The sequence below is a fragment of the Plasmodium vinckei genome (genome assembly GCF_900681995.1).
Source record: "Plasmodium vinckei vinckei genome assembly, chromosome: PVVCY_05".
In the NCBI taxonomy this organism is placed as follows: Eukaryota; Apicomplexa; class Aconoidasida; order Haemosporida; family Plasmodiidae; genus Plasmodium; species Plasmodium vinckei.
The window spans coordinates 435,149-454,783 of record NC_051297.1 but is presented as its reverse complement, the minus strand read 5'-3'; the positions used below and the strand labels follow the sequence as shown (position 1 = coordinate 454,783).

Below are 19,635 nucleotides of genomic sequence, written 5' to 3'. Positions count from 1 at the left end.
TTTTTTACAAAAATAATTGATGTTATTTTGGTTGACATATTCTGTAGAGCAGTTCATTTATTGTGTTCTTTCTTTTTAATTTGAAGTAAAATGATCATTTTTTTTATTTAAAAATTAAAAAAAAATAAATACCAGAATGTTTAAAAATATATAAAAAACGGCCTTATATATACGATACAGTTTTAAATTTAATGTAAAAAGAGAAAAACGGGAAAATATGGCTACTGCTTATTTATTTGTGCAAGCTTGGCTAGGGTATGAAAATGCATATGCATACACAATTTGGATGCAAAGTATATATGAGCATATTGTATAATATAATTTTATATAGAACTATTTTATAAAAATATATTTTTTCTTTAATTATGTGTTTTATATTCTATATTTATCAATACTTTTGGTGAATGATATATGGATGAATATTATTAAATGCTTGTATTGGGGGTGGATCTAAATGTGGTAGTAGTGTTGATAGTTTATATTTACATTGTTGTTTATGTTTAAAAAAAAGGAAAATAAAATTGAAGAGGTATGAATATGACAACGTATTTGAATCCCTATTTAATAATATACCTTTTTATACTTTAGATATTAAACATGATAGGTACTTTTGTATAATTGGACTACCCATACAAGTAGTTACAATTTTTATTAGGCATATGTTTGAATAATATATATAAAGAGAGAGTATTATTTTTTAAACTGTTTTAAAAATTTGAAAATAAAATAATATTATTTTTATTATATTAGCTTTAAAATAAAAATGTAAATTTTTTTAATTTTATTTATATATGCAAATTTTATGGCAACATAATTTATAGTGGTGTTGCAAAAAATGCTGCAGTATAATTGCCTGCATATTTTATTATTATACCTGTAAAAAAAAAAAAAAAAAGGAAAAATATAATTTTTTTTATTATCAAAATTATTTATTCATATATATTTGCATACAATATGATATTATTTTTTATATCTTTAAAATTTATAATTTTTTAAATTAATATATATATTGAATAAATTAAAAAAATATTTGTAGAGTATGCAAAATATAAATGCTTGATAAATGTTTATAAAACAATGTTATCTATTTAAACTCATTTTATAATTAGTACGATTTTAATTATATTACTGAGGAGATTAAGAAGTAATATAGAAAAAAGTGTTGAAGGTTGGTAGAATATACAAAGTTAGGGGATATAAACAAAGAGGTATATATAAGTGGATAGATTAAAAGAGGGATTACATTTTCAATGAAATAATTTGATAATGTTATAGAAATTGAAGGAATATAAAAATATGTCTTAAAATGGATCAAGTAAGAATTAAAAAATATACGGACTTAATTAGTTCGTTTGAAAAGAAAAGTGAAGTTGAATTAAATTCTAAAAAATGTAATACAGAAGATAAAACAAATTTATTAGAAATGATTGAATATTTTTCAAATACTTTAGTTAAATATTTTTATAATGAAAAAGAAATGGATGATATTTTAATTTCCAACTCGGATTTGGATTATGAGCAATTATGGTATTTTATTGAATGTTTAATAAAGGAAAAAAAGCTAGAAAATTTATCAATTTTTTTTAATAATTTTGAAAAAAAAATAGATAAAGAAATTCAAGAGACAAGGGAAAAAAATGGAAAAAAAAAAATTAAAAAAAAAAAAGTTAAATTTTTAGATCAACAAATAGACCAAGGCAAAAATGCAAAACGAAGAAAAATTATCAAATCAGAATCACCAAGAGAAAGTGAAACGGAAGAGGATGAGGATGGAACAAAAGATGAAGACAAATTTTTTAACTATGAAGAAATGCAAAAATTTGCTGATATAGAAGATAATAAATTTGCAGAAAATTCAGATGAAGGAGAAAGTGATGACTTATCTGATGATTTAGATTTAAACCAGTTCGAATTGGACCCCAATAAGGGGGGGGATATCAGGTATTCCGATTTTTACAAGGGGGAAGATGATGAGGACGAGGAAGAGGAAGAGGAAGATGAAGAGGACGATGAAGATGAAGATGAAGATGAAGATGAAGAGGAATATGATGAGGACGATGAAGATGGAGATGAAGAGGAAGAAGAAGAGGAAGAAGACGAGGAGGGAAGCGCGGATATGGACTTGGAGATGCATGCGATGGCAGAGAATAAAAGTGCAAAGTCAAAGAAAATGAGGGAAGAGGCAGATAAAAAATTAGAAAGAGATCTGGAAGAAATGAACGAATACACTAATAAATATTTTGATACAGAAACAAATGAATTTGATAAAGAAAAAATGGAAAAAGAAGAAATTGAAAAAGAATTAGTTGCAAAAAAACATTGGTCATTAACAGGAGAAGTAACTGCACAAGATCGTCCAAAAAATAGTATACTGTCATTAAATGTAGATATTCCTAAAGTAAATACACATAAAAACGATACATTTTTAAATAAAACTGTGGGTAACGATTTTGAAAGTGATGAAGATAATGGTGAGTTAAATAATAGAGATCGAAATTTTATAGATAAAAAAAATATTTTAAATGAAGAAATTGAGCTAGTTGTAAAACAAAGAATTAAAAATTTTCTTTTTGATGATGTTGAAAAAAAAAAAATAGAAGATTTAGAAATATTGGATAATGAAAATAATAATAATAATGAAGTAAATTTTGATAATTTAAATTTTACTAAAAGTAAATTAAGTTTAGTTGATGAATATACAAAAAAATATGAAAATGAAATAAATAATAATATGAACGGTTCATCAAAAAATAAAGAAATTAATTTACAAAAAATAGAATTAATGAATTTATTTAAAAAAATTATGCATTCATTAGATTCTTTATCCAATTCCTATTTTATACCCAAACCTGTTTTATTAAATGGGCCTAATGAAAAAATAGCTACTTTACATATTGAAGAAAATACTCCAATTATTTTATCAGAAAAGAATAAAAAAGCACCAGAAGAAAATTATGCACCTGGTCATGTAAAAACATCTAATGAGATGTCTAAGCAAGAAAGAAAATCTTTAAGAAAATTAAAAAAAATGAAAAGAAAGAAAAAAATATTAAGTCAATTCAAGCAAGCCCAAGGTGGTAGTACTGGTGGAATTGCTGAACTCCAAAAAAGAAATAATTATCTCATGGATAAAAATAAAAAAAGTAAAGAAGAAAAAATAAATAAAGCTAAATATGGTGTATCATCAAAAGACCAATTATTACAAAAAAAAGTCAAAAATAAATATGATTACAATCAGGGTATAAATAATGCCATGGCTTATGACGCTGAAAAAAAAAAGTGAAAATTTATACACATATATAAGTATGCTTGTCTTTGCCTTTTTTTACGTATATACCAATGCACACTCACATGGTTGTGACGTGGAAAATTTTGGTTAGTATTTCGTTAATAATTTTTAGCATTTTTTATATCTTGCTCATATTTTTTTTGCTTTTTTTATAGCTTGGTCATATTTTTTTGCTTTTTTTATAGCTTGTTAATAATTTTTTGCATTTTTTATATTTTGGTCATATTTTTTTGCATTTTTTATTTTATTTATCTTCAAAAGAAGGACCATAGTCTCGTGCTATACATGTTGGCACGTTGCTATTTTTTTACTAATTTGTTTTTATCAACACATTTAAAATTTTGTCAAATTTAAATTTCATTTTTTACGACATCATAAAAACAAAGTTTCACTTCATATTCATCATAAGGTCGATAAAATAATAGTAATTTAATATGTATGGAAAAAAACAGTGTGTAAATTATTAACACATCAGAATTATTCATATGTATATAGCTCTTTTAATTTGTTCTCTTTCTTTATATTAAAATTAACCATATATTTCTTCCATTACATATCCAATATATACCCTTTTCATGTAATTTCACATTATTAAAAAAAACAAATATTATCTTTAATAATATGCAATCGAATTATTTTATTATAAACCTTAAAAGTGTGTCATCATTTTGGTACTTTATTTTTTCTTTTTACAACACACAATAGTTATCTATTCGATTATTTATATTTTTTATTGTTTTTATATTTTTTAATATTTTCTCAGCATGTTTGCAGTTGTATTACACGTGGTGCTAACGACAAAATTGTTTTATGCTATATACATATATTTTTTATTTAGCATATATCAATAGTATGGGGGCGAACAAATACTGGCACCTACTCATGTATATGCATATGTATATATTTTTTATCTTTAACGATTTATTCTTACATGGTCAGATTAAATGGTATTTTCAAGTATCGTTATTTTTTTTTTTTTTTTTTGGGGGGGGATTTCCTTTTAAATATTATTCTTGTATCGCTATCACATATAACTAATATGGCCCTGTAAAATTATAATACATATCTCCTATATTTACACACATATATTTAATCTATATTTATGAATATTTTTGCACGTGTATATTCTTTGTTCTTTTCTTTTACATTTTGTTCAGTATTGATTATAAGGCTATAGCTGATCATTACATAAATAAAATAATACTTATATAAAATAAAAAAAAAAATAGTTAACAATTTTTGTGATAGAACAGGCAACTGTTACCTTTTTGCTTATGCAACCCTTTTTGGAATTTATAAAATATCGTTCAATTCTTTTTTCTTTCATATTGTATTATTCTACTTTTTTGTTTTTTATTTTATTATATATAAATTTTTTAATAATAAATTTAATTAAACATATTTATTGTAGGAAGGCAAATATATAAAACCTACGAATACTTTTTGACACACATTTTTGTACTTAAAAATCAGAAAATTTAAAAAAAAAAAAAAGAAAAGAAAAAATTTTGTAATAAAAGGAATACGAGAAAGAAAAATTTATAATAATAAAACAAATATGCATACAACTATATATATGATTTATTATTATTCGTATTATTCTATGATTTTTACCTGACCATTTAGCTATTTGTTCATTTATTTTTTTTTCAAGTCTATATATACATATGTTGTAAAGTAAGATTAATATTTTTTCACAAAGTTTACAAAAAAATAGATACTGTTTAAATTTTAACAATATTGTAAGTCTTACAAATAAGTTATTGATTTTGATTCCAATTTTAGCCGCACTTGCAAATTATATTGTGGATATAAGTAGAGTATTTTTGTTTTTTTTTTATTTGGCGAAAAAAATAAACAGACTTGTGATGGGATTAGCAAAATGGAGACTCAGAAAATGATCAATCAAATTAATGAAGACAGCGGTAAGATAACCAAAACAAATTATAAAGAAAAATCTTTAGGACCTGACTATGGTAAAAATTATATTAATACATGTACAGAATGCAATTCAAATAATTTTAATAACTTAAAAATATCGCAAAATGAAATAAATACTAAAATATATTTGCCTAAAGAAATTGATAATGATAATTCTCTAAAAGAAATGAACAAATTATGTAATAAAAATTCTGAACAAAATAATATTGAAAATAGATACTTTTTTTCGCTAGACAGAAATAGAAATATAAATTGTGATAATTGCCATAATAAAAGTAGAGATAAAATAAAAGAAATAGATAAAGATACTTTCTTTTTTTTAAAAAATGATGAATATCGTAATTGTTTAGATGCAGAAAATAATTACTGCTGTAATGATTCTAATATAGTTACACAAAAAATTTATGAAATAAATAATTTTAAAAATAATGGACATGAAAATATAAACAATATAAATGATGATACAAATCGAATCTACTTTTCAAATAAGTTAGTAGATCCAATTGATAATACAATTATAAAAACAGACAATATTAGAAAAAAGGTTCATGAAATATATATTTCCCATTTTAAACAACCAGAAATTTATAATGTTCAACCTGAAAATAATTTTGGAGATTTATTGGATAGTAGAAATTTATTCACAAGTTATTATACGGATTGGGATCTTGAATTAAGAAATATCAAAAAAAATGATAAAATAAAAAAAATGAATAATTTATCTAATATTGAAAATAAAGTAGATGTAAAAAATGATCCCATTACAGAATTGCCTCTAAATATGGATAATAAAACTTTACAGGATATTCCAAATTCTTTACAAAATATAAAAGAGCACACATGTACATATACAAATATGGATAACATTTCTGATAAAACGAAATATGAGCAGTACAATAATAAGCCAAAAATTGTAGAACCCTACCATAGATGCAAAGATAAGTTAAATATAGATGCAGATAATAAGGCAATACATATGGACGAAGTACATAATATACATTATGATATAAGAAATGAGAAAAAGGAATTTGTAAATATAAATAATAATGATACTACTAGGATGGGATACAAAGATATGCCACTACACTTACATGATGTACATACATTTAATGAACTAGCCAAAAATAAATTTATTATGAATGAAAATTATGATGATTCTAAAAAAATGAACAATATTATGAACAAGTCAGAAAATAATAATATTATTTATGATAACTCTAATAATTATCTTGAAGAAACAAAAAATGGGGCCAAATGTTTTAAAAATTATGATAGCTACTATGGTTGTTCAAACTTGATGAATCTTAAAAATGATATACCAAATAAAGGAAATAATGAAAATTGCATAAGTTGTAATAACAGTTGTTTGATGCAAGAACAAATAGGTAAACATGATGAGAAGGAAATTAGAAATTTAAAAAATTATAAGTTTGGAATTATTTCCCCAATAAAACATCCTAAGAATGTAGATACTGAACAGAATGTAAGAAAAAATAATTTAATTAATGAAAATAGTTTATATAATATGCAAAAAATATATTTAAGAAAATGTGGAGGAGAAAAACAAGTAAATAAATTACCTATATATAATATAATTGGATTAAAAAAAGAATCAAATTCTGTTTTATGTCCATCCTCAAAACCTTGTGTGGCTAGCCAAAATAACATTCATTTTATACCTCCTAATGATATTACACTATTTAAAGGTAATAATATCTCTTATTATAAAATAAAAAATAATTTAATAAAAAAAACAAAAAATATGAATGATAATACAGAAAGTGAAAATATGGGTAAAGATGAAAATACAGACAATTATTTTAGTAGTCGATTAAAAGGAGAAATTAGTAAAATTATGCAAACAAATAAAACTAGCCGAACTTGTGCATATTCACCTAAAGCTGCATCTAAATATAATGGTATAAATTTATTAAAATGCTTTAAAATAAATTTTGAAAAAGGAAAATGTTTACGGATTGGAAATAACCATAATGTTGTAAGTCCTGATAAGCGACATGAATTTATTATCAAAAAAAGAGGATACTGTAAAAATGTAGAACAAGTAGAAAAAAATAAAAACGACGATCATGGTAATAGTTTGAAAAGTAACTTACTCGAATCTGTTGATGCTTTTTTCCATAATTTTAGAAATAATTCAAATCCAACATCATATAAAGAAACAAATAAAACTTCCCATTTTAATAGTGAGCCATTTAAAAAAGATAAGACATTAGAAGATAGTTTGAGAATTACAAAACATGTAAATAAAGATAAAATTATAAAAACAGAAAATAGTGACAATAGTGGAAGTGGGGAAGAAAACATAGATGGATTAAATATTAACAAAAAAAATGATATAAAAATTTATAAAGAAATAAAGGAAAAGACTGAAAGTAATTATATAAATAATAAAGAGGAACCCTTCAAAAATGTAAAAGACAAGATCAAGCCAAGTTTTTGTGAAAAAAATAAAATAGTAAAAGAAAGTAACTTAAAAAATTATAATATCAAAGAAAATTCTGAAAAGATTTTATTAACTATCCAATGGAATGTAAAAAAAATATCTTTGTTATGCTCAAGTGAAAATAATTATGTTGTATCCCCAGAATTTAAAACAGAAACAATTATCAATGATTTTTTTATATTATTAAATATAAATAATAAAATAAATTCATCTTATAATAATTATATTGATTTATTATTTTCTTATACTGGATTTTGTGATATCATATATTCAGTAACTTGTGGAATTTATAAAAAAAAATATTGCTTTTACAACTATTCTGCATTTCCTTGGTTTGGCTATAATAATTGGGGTATACTAAAAAACTGTATAAATAATGATTCGATATCTATTAAAATTGATATTCATGAAATTATAAAAAAAAATAATAATGTAAAAGATGCTTATATAAATAATATTATTTCTTCATTTAAAGGGAAAGAAAATCCTGTCTATTTTAAAACAAATTTTAATGAAACAGGAACCCAAGTAATTAATAAAAATATCGATAAAAAATTTACCATCTATAATCAAAATTATAAAGAAAATAAATTAGACTCTGAAACAAATTCACATATATGTCCTTTAAGTACCAAAGTAATATTAAATCCATCTTCTGAAGCTACTAATTATTACAACAGTTTATGCAGCAAATATATTAATCCCAGTAATAAAAAAAACGCATGTACAAACAACAAACTAGCGAATGTAGAGAAGAAAAATTCGTCTTTTTTACCACTATCAGATTGTTAATCTATAGAAATAGGAAGTTTTATTTTTTATTATTACATTGTATAAGTTGTAATTAATCATGTTTGTTATAACTTATAGTTTATTTATTTGGCTACCTCCCAATTCGCTACATTTTTTTTGATTTTTTTTTTATTTTTTCAATACTATATGAACTGTGCATACAAATGAATGATATTAAATAAGTTAATTTTTAAATGTATAATAATACGAAAGTCCAAAACGAATGTATGAATATTTTACTTTTTAAAAAAGGTTTACTGTCTTATGCAAATGTTTTTTATAAAAATGGAGAGAGTGGTGTCCCTGCATTTGGTAAAAAACTCTTAAGATAAAAAACGTGTAAAGTGTGAAAAAAAGGGGTATAACATTTACAGTATTAAACAAACAGTTAGCAAAAATGTAGTGCATGAAAAATATAATTAGGATCCTCTATACAAACGTAAATGCCCAGTGTTTGCATAAATTATTTCATTTTGATCATTTAGTAATATGATTGAACCATCATGTAATATACCTTTTAAATATCCAACTATTTGATGATTGTCTTGATCTATTATAACTATTTCTCCTTTATATAAAAGTCTAACTGTTATATATTCTAAGAAATATGAGAAATTTTCATCTCTTAATTTATTTATAGATATAAAAAAATGGTTGATTAATTTTTGAATAACTTGGTCTACTGATGGTACTAAACTAGAGACATTAAAATCTTGTTCTAACTGTTTTTTTATTGATGTATAATTATTTGATAATATATTATTATCTGTTAAGTTTACATTAATACCTATTCCAGCAATTACACAAACATATTTTTTTTCTAAATCAGGAAATTCATCTAAATAAAATAAATTTACAAGACATCCTGATATTTTTTTATAATCAACTAAAACATCATTTATCCATTTAATTTGTGTTAATAAATGAAATTCTTCTAATGTCTTACTTATAGCAACAGTACATGTTTGAGCTAAGCAATTAATTTTTTGTATATCTTCAATTTTCCATAAATTTATAATTGAAATAAATACATTTCCATTTTCAGATACCCAAACTCTATCGACCTTATTTTTTGTATCTCTTGTTCCAATACCATTTGTTTGAGAATTACAACTAACTATTATCATATTTTCTTCATTTTTTAACTCACCATTTTGTATAAACAACTTCATATTTCTTTTGCAATATAACTGTGTAGAATCCAATTCATCGAAATGCAAGTGGCGTGCATTAAATTTTTCGTAAAATCGTTCATACTGTATTTCATTTTCTTTCTCCATTTGTATTATTCTTATAAATTAAAAAAAAGTATTAAAAATTTTATTTATTTAAAAATACAGAAAGATAAAAAAAATTATATAAATTGATGTAATGAAAATTGTGTAAGTATGTTTTTTTTTAAATATACATACGTTTTAAGGTTTTAAAATTTGCCACTTTATTAGCCATTTTGTTCACTATTTGACAGGTTAGTTCTGTACGTATATGTGGTCGCCATTTTCACATATAGCTAGATTGTATTTATTGGCGCAAAAAATAAAACATCCCTTTATAAAGCAACATCACTTTTTAACACACATATTCATGTTTTGTATATTTCACCATTTCTGTTTATCGTGAAATTTTCTACATATATAAATTTACGCGATTTATAAAAATTAACAATTTGAATATTAGTGTTACACACTCAGTTTAAATAAAATAGTTTTGAAATTTTAGCTAGTTAAAAAAAATATATTGCAAAGTCAGGTAAATTTATCGAATATTCCATAAAAAACGTAATGGTTCGCTATAAATAGTAAATTTTACATGACTATGCAATATTTTTATTTTAACTAGCCAAATGCCACCATATATACAAATCATCGAACACTTAATATGTTTATGATACATATAGTAAAAAAAGTATAAATTTTTATAATAAAATATCTATACTTTTTTCTTTCCATATTTTTTTGTTTTTTTATAAATAAATATTACTATAATTTTAGTTTTATGATTAATTTAAAAAAAAAGTTTAATGATATGAAATAAAAAACGTCAATAAAAAGTTAGTGTAAATTATAGGGTATATAAAAAAGGACTTAAAAATATATAAAATACGCAATTTTTTGTAATTTTTAAGACCATAGTATTTGTTACAAATATTTTTTTTTATAACAATGTATATCTAAGCGTGTAGTATTTACTCCTATATTTATTTTTTGTTTTGTTATTATTTTTTTTCTTGATTTCTTTTATGTAATTCACATGATTTGTCTCGCAAAAGTTGGTATAATAAAAGTATAATAAAAAATTATTTGGAATGCATAAGATAATATATGCGCGTGCTCAAAATGCTTCAATGGTTAAATACGAAATAATGGCAATTTTGATTACCATTCATCAACAGCAATTGGGTTTTTCCATTCTTCATTTGCATTATCATTCCAATCGTCTTTTTTATTCCAATCATCATATGGTGCATCAGTAGCATATTGGTTATCAGCTAAATGAGGAGCAGTAGGTGTAGCTTCTTCATTTGCTAAATTTTTTAATTCAAATTGTTCTGGATCTCTCCATAAGAACATATCAACCATAACATCCCATGCTTGAGATCTTGGTATGGATCCCTTTAAATATAAAACTTCTTGTGCTAATAACCAATACATTAATGCAATTGATTCTTTTCCTTTATTATTACATGGAATTGCTATATCTACGTGTTCTAGTGGGGAATCTGAATCACATAATGCTATAACTGGAATGTTTGCATATGCAGATTCTTTTACTGATTGTGCATCAGTTCTTGGATCTGTTACAATTAATAATCTTGGTTCTATAAATTTTTGTATAATTTGGTTAGTTAACATACCAGGGGTCCATCTTCCTGCAATTGCTTGAGCACCTGTATATTGAGCAAATTTCAAAACAGCTCTACTACCAAATGGCCTTGCTGATACGACAACAACATCAGCGGGATTGCTTACTGCTACAATAACTCTTGCTGCTAATTGTAGCTTTTCGTATGTTTTTGCTAAATTTATTATATGTACACCATCTTTTGCTCTTGTATATACATATCTTTTCATTTTGTTTTCTAAATTCTTAGTTCCAATGTGAACCTAACAAAGTGAAATGGATCAAAAAAAGCAAACTCATGTGTACATACTTATATATACCATATTATCATATCACATATGTATAAAGTAATATGCATATGCTCGTATAATAAATACAACAAATGTTTGCCACGCTTGTATACGGATTTTTTTCTCAAAATATGCGCTGACCCATTTTTTTATTTATTTTGTTTATTTTTATGCAATAGGCTCAGCACGAATATTTACGCATACAAATGGCTTTGTCATATACCAAAAAGCAAAAAAAATAGAAAAAAAAAAATTCATATAGCTAGATATTACATATCTCTATAAAGCATGTTTGTTTTATATACGTTGGCATTTTTTTATTTATTTTGAAGTTTATAAACTTACTTTACAAATAAGCATTTTAGCAATGCTTTCTTCCTTAGGGGATTGTACCTTCTTATTACTCATTTTGAATATATATTTTTTAAAAGTATTTATATTATTATTAATAATGGAAATTAATTATTAAATATATATTTTGGCTATTCAAATAGTGTATGAACAATACCTATATATATTATTTATTTATATTTATTATTGTATTAAAAGAATTAGCACAATACTATAAATTAGCTTTTGTATCTTTCTATATAATGATAATTAATTTTTATACATGATCATAAATATATTATATGTATATAATTATTCTCATTTATCTAAAACATATATTTTTTGTGTTTATTTTTTTAAATCATACAAAAATTGTAAATCAAAAATATATTGTTACATAGGCATTGCATATATATTATTTATTACAAATATTTAATTATAGATTTTATTAAAAAAAGAGGAGCAGTGAAAAAATGCAATAATATAATGTACATATATATTTTTTTTAATTATTATATAATACGATAAAAAAAATTGAGGGAAAAAGGAATATAAAGCGTTATAATATATGTTTAAGTGTATGCATAATATTATAGGTATATTATTATATGCATATCATATTATTTTTGTATAGAAAATTCATAAAAAACGGATTACCTTTGGGGGCACAATACAAATAGTGTTAATATATTATTAATAAATATATGCCATATAATTAAAAAAAATTTAAGCAAACCGCACGGTATTTTACATATTATAGCCTCTTATAAATCTTTAAGCAATATTATATAAAAACAGAATAAGAAAATAAATTATAAATAATATATGGGTATATACATATATATAATGCAATATTATATGCATGATGTTATATAAATTTTTCCGTTATTGCTTACATTTTCCCATTAAATATTTTATAAGGCCTATTATATTTTTCAACGATAAGAGGGGTGAATTGAGGGGTCCCTAATACCCTATATATTTTATATACTGAAAAAATAGTATTATTTTTGATTTAGCCATTTTTTTTATGACTGTTCAGAATTTTTATCATTATTATTATTGCTATTACATAACTTTTAAAATATTTTAAAATTATTTATGACTTATACATAAAATTTTTTCCAATTAAAATAAGTTATATATTTTTTATAAAACATATTATATTCTTCTTTATTAGTTATGCTATTTTCATAAGGCTTAATTTTTTTAAGGTATATTTTTATAATATAAATTTGGAAATTATAAACCCTTTTATGTATAACAACTTCAACCTTTAAAAATATGTATTTTTGTTAAATGGTATTTTATATATATTAAAAAATGAGTATATATATTATGTGTATATTATACCCTTTTAAGTATGGACAAAAAAATAATTGTCTCTTCTTTATTTTTTTTCACACGGTCATATTGGAAATGTTTTTGTTAATATGTTAATAAATTTTACAATTATAATTATATATTTTTTTAAATAAAATGGGTTAAATAAATTAGTTATTTAAATATAGGGACAATTTAAAATATATGTTCTAAGCAATAAACCAGGTATAACAACAGTGGTGTTACATATATGAAAACTGTAGTAATGCATGCTAAAAAAATATATTATTCAGACTTATAAAATGTGGTATGGTTATATATAAATAAATCTTTATATTTTTATACACTTACGATTCAAATTATTTTAAGGAAAAACACATTTATTTTTTTTATTATTACTTTTGGGGATGTAAATGGAAAATATATGATTTGAAAGACATGCAATATATTATTATATTTGCTGACATTTTTAATACGGTATAATTATATTGTTAAAAGGGGAAGAGCTTCCCAACCAATAAAAAAATATATTATAAAATTTAGCTTCTCAACTTTAAGACACACACATGTATATATTTTTTTCTTTAAATGTTAAATTGTTCGAGATATAATTATATAATTTTTTACACTTTTTTTTGTTAAAAGTTTAATAAAAAAATAAATTTGAAAGTTTTATTTAAACACAAACATATGGGTTTCATTTTCCCCTCATTTTTTGAACAATTTAACAATAAAAATTTTCTCAAATTTTATATTTTGATATATAATAAAATATTCAAAGAGTAAATCAAAGATTTATTAATATTTATAAAATAGTCATGATGTCTCATTATTTATTACAATACAACCAAATGAAGTACATTTATTCAAAAGGCTTCCTTAGAAAGGTATATAAAACAAAATAAGGAAACTATTACTAAAGAAAGTGTGTATAATAAATATATATGGATTTCCATTTATTTGAATTATTATTTATTCTACATTTTAGTTTTTCCTGAATTTTCTTTATTATTAAATAATTTATTTCAAAATTTTTTTTGTAAAATCATAATTTTATTTTATTAATATTGCTAAGTTATGGCATTCCATATTTTTCCCTAAAATGTAAAATGACAATTTTTTTTATTACCCTTAAAAATTTCCTTACAACTATTTAATTTTGTTCTAAATAAAAGTTGTAATTTATGTGTTGCCACCCTTTTTATAGATATTCGAAAATTATTTTTTTGTTTGTAAATTTAATTAAATACAGTTTTAAAAAATGTTATTTCTTTATTTGTGTTTTTTTTTGTAAAGAATGTAATATATACACATGGAAAGACGCTTAAAATTTTTATAACATTTTCTAGCGACAATTTGTTCTATACAATTTTATTTTTATTTAAGTTTTTTCAAATTTTATAATTTATATAACCGATTTAATTTTTATTATATTTTTTCAAAAAAAAAAAAAAAAAAAAAAACACACACAAAATTTTATACATATTTATATTTGGCTTGCTATTTTATTTTTCTTTAAATTGTAGACCCTAAGGTATATAGTCAATGTTGTTTTAATGGATGGCCGGATTAAATCTAAATCCTTATTATCAAAGTATATATATTTTTAATAAAAATACAGAGAATATTTTTCATTGTAATTATTATTTTTTTTCATTTGGATTTAAGATTTTTCAATAAATTTAATACAATTTTTTTTTTTTTATATATTCATTTTTATTTTGCTCATTTTTTTTTTTTAGAAAAAATGCCCCCACCCCCCGTAAAAAAAAACACATAAAAAGAAAATCTTATTACACTAAATAGTTTAGGAAACTAATGTAGAAGCTTATAAAACATAGTGAAAAAAATTTACACACAAAATTTATATTTAAAAAAAAAAATAATAATGGGAGGATATATGAGAAAGAGATAGTGTGTGTACATATCAGAATAAAAAAATAAACTCAACTATTTATATTTGTCTTTTATATTTTGATATATTTACACTGTAACTTAAGAGTTACATATTAGTAATTGGAATGAAAGAATTTAACAGATTATTTACAAAATCAGGATAATATATAATTGTAGTCCCAATTATTAATAAACATGAATGAAATAAAAATAAAAAGTTCGATAAGGTTGCAAAACAATGAGCTACATGATATTGTAGCTGTTGTAAATTTAAGTGATGATGAAGTTTTGAAAAATAAAAATTTCCGTTTAAAAGTAAAAGGGAAAGCAAAAAAAAGAATTAATAATAAAAATTTTAAAGAATGTTATGAAGAAAAAGACAAATTAAATAATTCACTTGATCACGATATAAATATTAGTGATGAATTTAAAACATTTATTTCAAAATATTTAAAAAATTCTAAAGGTGTCAAATTTTATGGAAAAATAAAAAAAGTCAATGATCGAAAAAAAAGTGTTTTAAAACACTCTCAAAGTAGTGCAATAAAGGATAGTGCTTTCGATTTACAAAAAGAAAAAAGTAATAATAAAATTTTAAGGAAAATAAATAATATATATTTAAATGGAGGAAACCAAATTTGTCTATCCCCCTTTCTTAGAATAATCAAAAGAGCTATTCAAAAGAAAAAAAAAAATATTAAAAAAGTTGTAAAAAATAAGTTAGTAGCTAATTTCAGGGTAGTGGCTAAAGAAAAGAATGACAAAAAAAAAGAAAGCAGTGATATTTATAATTTGAAGGAAAGAAAATACGTGAATAATAAAAAAGAAGGAAACAAGTCAGGTAAAACAAATAGGTGCCCAGTAAGCATACGTCTAAATTATGAAAAAAATAAATTATATTTTAATTGTTTATTTAAAAATATAAAAAATAAGGATAATAAAGTTTTAAATGACATAAAAACAATGAATGAGCAAAGAAGAGAAACTAAATCAGTATGTGAAATTGAAGAATTTGTTAAAAATAATAAATATATTATGAAAGAAAATATTAAAAAAATATATAATAAGAAAAAAGATTCGGATCTCTACAGTTGCAATACTAGTGTTCGTTCTCGAAAAGATAGTAATGGTCAAAGTAAAAGAAATTCAGGTCATAGATATGAAGAAACCTTTATGAGTTTAAGTGATGGTAGTGAAAGTATTAGCAGGTATGAAGATGAAAATCTTGATAAGGATATAAGTTTAGTGCATCCATTTCAAGGTATTGAAAAAAATAAAAAAAAAAGTATAAAACATATTAAAATGGTGGATGACCAAAAAGAACTTGAAGTAAAAAAGGGTCTACAATTGGATAGTACCAATTTGGAAAGAGAAAAAATGTCTTTATTTTCAAAATGCCCATCTTTTATAAATAAAAAACAAATTAGTACAAGCAGTATTTTATGTTATAAAATGACTGAACATATAGATATTAATAATGTAAAAAAGGATAATATAGAATTTGTAAAATATAATACAAAGCGTGAAAGTGTAATATCTATCCATAATGTGATTTCTCGAAATGGCAGTATAAGTGAAATTGATGAAGATTCTAAATATTATTCAAATTATAATATTGAAAAAAAAAAAAAATTATCTTTTATAAATAAATTAGATGATGGTAGTATCTTTAAAATGAATCCAAACAAAGTTGAAAAAAAAACAAAAAGTTTATCAATAGTAAACACATTAAATGGAAATAAAATAGGAAAACAAATTTTTATTAATGAACAAAATAAAATAAATAAACTTTTTTTTAATTTTGATAAAAAATTGTTATCACTAAACATGTCTAATATAGTAGGCAAAACAAAAGACATGAATTTTCTTAATCCGAAACTTTCAAATAATTATGTAGGAAGTAGAAATAGAAGTGGACCCATAATATGCAAAAGAACTAATAACATAAAAAATAAATGTAGTGATATTAAATCTGGAAAAAATAAAATTAATGAAACTAAGAAGGTAGAAATTGTTGATAATGTTGGTCAAATTAAAAGTGGAAATGAAAATATAGCCACAAATAATCTCGATTTAAAAAATGTAAAAATAAATGATAAACCTGATGAAAAAAAAACGGAGGACTCGTTGGGAGGTAAGAGTGGGAAGGATGAAGTAAAAGAAAGTGTTGAACCTAACACTAGCGAGAAAAATGATAATATTAAGACTTCTGAAAATAATGAGAAGTTGGCAAAATTGGGACCTGGAATTTTCAAACCGACCTCTAAAGGTGTTGTAGCTAAAACTTTGGTGAAAAAATACGCATCTAAAATTTGTGTAAAGCAAAATACCAGTGAGTTGAAAAAAAAAGAAAAAGAAGAAAAGGAGGAAAAAGAAGAAAAGGAAGGAAAGGAAGGAAAAGAGGAAAAGGAGGAGAAAGAGGAAGTTGCGGTATCAAAAAGCAGCATAAACAAAATTTTAGTGAAAAAGATGATGCCAAAAATGGCAAAAATGCCAAAGCTTAACAAATCGATGGTAAAAAAAAGTGTGACTTTAAAGGTGGAAAAAAAAGAAGCATGTGACACTGAAAAGATTGATAAAGATTCGAAAAAAATAGAAGAGAATGTTTCAGAACCTAATTCCCAAAAAGGGGTTACTCAAAATACTGAGTCTGAAGAAAAGGAAAAACCAGAGGTAGATGAAACACTGTTGAGCAAAACAAAATTAGAAGAAAAGAAATGTGGTGGTGAAGAAAAAATGGAAATTCATAAAGAAATGGGTCTAAAGAAAAATATAAAAAATATACCATCTTTGAAGGATTTAAAAAAAGAAAAAGATAAAAACAGTTTAAATAAGACTGATAATAATAATACAAATGAAAGAAAATTTATAGAAAATGTGGTAAAAAAAAATATTGAGAAAATGTTAGAGAAAGAGGAAGGTGAAAAAGATGAAGAAACAGGAAAAACATGGGCTACACCTGATTTGTCATTATTTAATACATCTGAAACAATTTCTAAAATAATGAACCTAAACTTATTTTCTCCAACTCAAGATGGCAATAAATCTGAGATCATAGAAAATAATCAAAATCAACCTTTAAGTCAAGAAAATGTAAATGATACTGCTGAGAGTTCATTTATATCAAAGCCCAATGAAAAAATGACAATCGTAAGTGATGAGAAAGAAAAAGAAAAAGAAAAAGAAACTGAAGAGCCAGACATTAATAAATCTGCTGATTTACCTTCTAAGGTAGCACCAAAAGTTGGAATTTCAAAAAAATTTGCACCGAAATTTCCACTAAAATTTGGTAAAAATGGCGTCTTTAAAGGAAAAGCAGAGGCAGTAGAAAAGGTTGAAAAAAAGGTGAAGGAAGCAGAAAAGGTTGAAGAGAAAGTTGAAGAAAAAGTTGAAGAGAAAGTTGAAGAAAAAGTTGAAGAAAAAGTTGAAGAAAAGGTTGACGAAAAAAAAGCAGAGGCAGTTGAAAAGACTGAGGTCGGAACTGAAAATAACAAGCAAGACAATTTTGCAACAAAAAAATCGAACATACTGAAACATCCTTTAAAAGCTAAAATGTGTTTCCCTAAAAACAATGTTGAAAAAGTTCTTATAAAAAAAAATAATTTCATTAAAAAATTGAATAATTTAAAAAACATGTCAACATTAAAAGCATTACCGGTTAAAAACGAAAACAAAGAAAACCAAAATAATTTTGATGTAAAAAATATGAATGAAAATATAAAGATTGATGAAAATAAAAATAGTGATACTCAATTAAGTCCGGATTCTATTAAAACTGATAATACATCTGTTGTAGAATCATCTGGAAACTTAAACACACCAACTCCCCTTACTAAAGATTCAACAGAGACCGCTGATTCACTAAATAAACATGACGAGCAAATAAAAAACAATTCAAGCAATGAAGAGAAAAAAATAAATGAAAATATAAACCATGTACCATCAAAACCAATTATTAAAATTGTTCCAAAATTTTCTAAAAATGTAGTAAGTGGTCCTCCTAAAGCAAACTTAATTAAAACTCCTGGTTTTTTAAACAAAATTGCAAAGACAAAGCCACCAATGTTAAGCAAATTTAAATCGAAAGCTGCTTAAAATATAATGACGGAATATTATCATTTAAATGATAAGAAATAGAATAATATATTTTTATTATTTTTTAAATACCGAAAAATGTATTATATTAAAAGGGGTTATATTTTTCCGATCTTATGATATATACAAAAATTGTGTATATAAATATGTATATAATAATATGCATTATTTTTAAAAAAACTATATATTTTTGGGTATAAATAAATCCGCTATTTGTATTTTATTATATTTGACTTTTTTAAGAATATTATAAATTTGTTTGTAGAACGCTATTTATGTGCGCTCAATTTTGTCTTAACGTATTTTTTTGTTGTTTTTGTTTTATCATTTTTTTTTTGTAATTATTATTTCTTTAAATTAATTAAACTTTTAAC

At 23.1% G+C, this 19,635-nt stretch overlaps 5 protein-coding genes across 5 annotated transcripts; 3 read left to right on the top strand and 2 right to left on the bottom strand.

The window, feature by feature from the left end:
* Positions 1 to 1,306: 1,306 nt before the first annotated feature.
* On the top strand, positions 1,307 to 3,283 carry PVVCY_0501170 (U3 small nucleolar ribonucleoprotein protein MPP10, putative; the record flags this gene model as incomplete). Its single annotated transcript, XM_008627490.1, has 1 exon — positions 1,307 to 3,283. The coding sequence occupies one exon, from the start codon at positions 1,307 to 1,309 to the stop codon at positions 3,281 to 3,283; it is 1,977 nt and encodes a 658-aa protein (XP_008625712.1).
* A 1,888-nt stretch (positions 3,284 to 5,171) lies between these two features.
* PVVCY_0501160 (conserved Plasmodium protein, unknown function) lies at positions 5,172 to 8,486 on the top strand (the record flags this gene model as incomplete). Its single annotated transcript, XM_008627489.1, has 1 exon — positions 5,172 to 8,486. One exon carries the CDS (start codon positions 5,172 to 5,174, stop codon positions 8,484 to 8,486), a length of 3,315 nt encoding a protein of 1,104 aa, XP_008625711.1.
* A 419-nt stretch (positions 8,487 to 8,905) lies between these two features.
* PVVCY_0501150 (biotin--acetyl-CoA-carboxylase, putative) lies at positions 8,906 to 9,766 on the bottom strand (the record flags this gene model as incomplete). The annotated part of the gene is made up of 1 exon (XM_008627488.1): positions 8,906 to 9,766. One exon carries the CDS (start codon positions 9,764 to 9,766, stop codon positions 8,906 to 8,908), a length of 861 nt encoding a protein of 286 aa, XP_008625710.1.
* Positions 9,767 to 10,861: 1,095 nt separating this feature from the next.
* Positions 10,862 to 12,025, bottom strand: PVVCY_0501140 (40S ribosomal protein S2, putative; the record flags this gene model as incomplete). The annotated part of the gene is made up of 2 exons (XM_008627487.1): positions 10,862 to 11,590; positions 11,963 to 12,025. The coding sequence occupies 2 exons, from the start codon at positions 12,023 to 12,025 to the stop codon at positions 10,862 to 10,864; spliced, it is 792 nt and encodes a 263-aa protein (XP_008625709.1).
* Positions 12,026 to 15,361: 3,336 nt separating this feature from the next.
* On the top strand, positions 15,362 to 19,261 carry PVVCY_0501130 (conserved Plasmodium protein, unknown function; the record flags this gene model as incomplete). Its single annotated transcript, XM_008627486.2, has 1 exon — positions 15,362 to 19,261. The coding sequence occupies one exon, from the start codon at positions 15,362 to 15,364 to the stop codon at positions 19,259 to 19,261; it is 3,900 nt and encodes a 1,299-aa protein (XP_008625708.2).
* Positions 19,262 to 19,635: the final 374 nt, after the last annotated feature.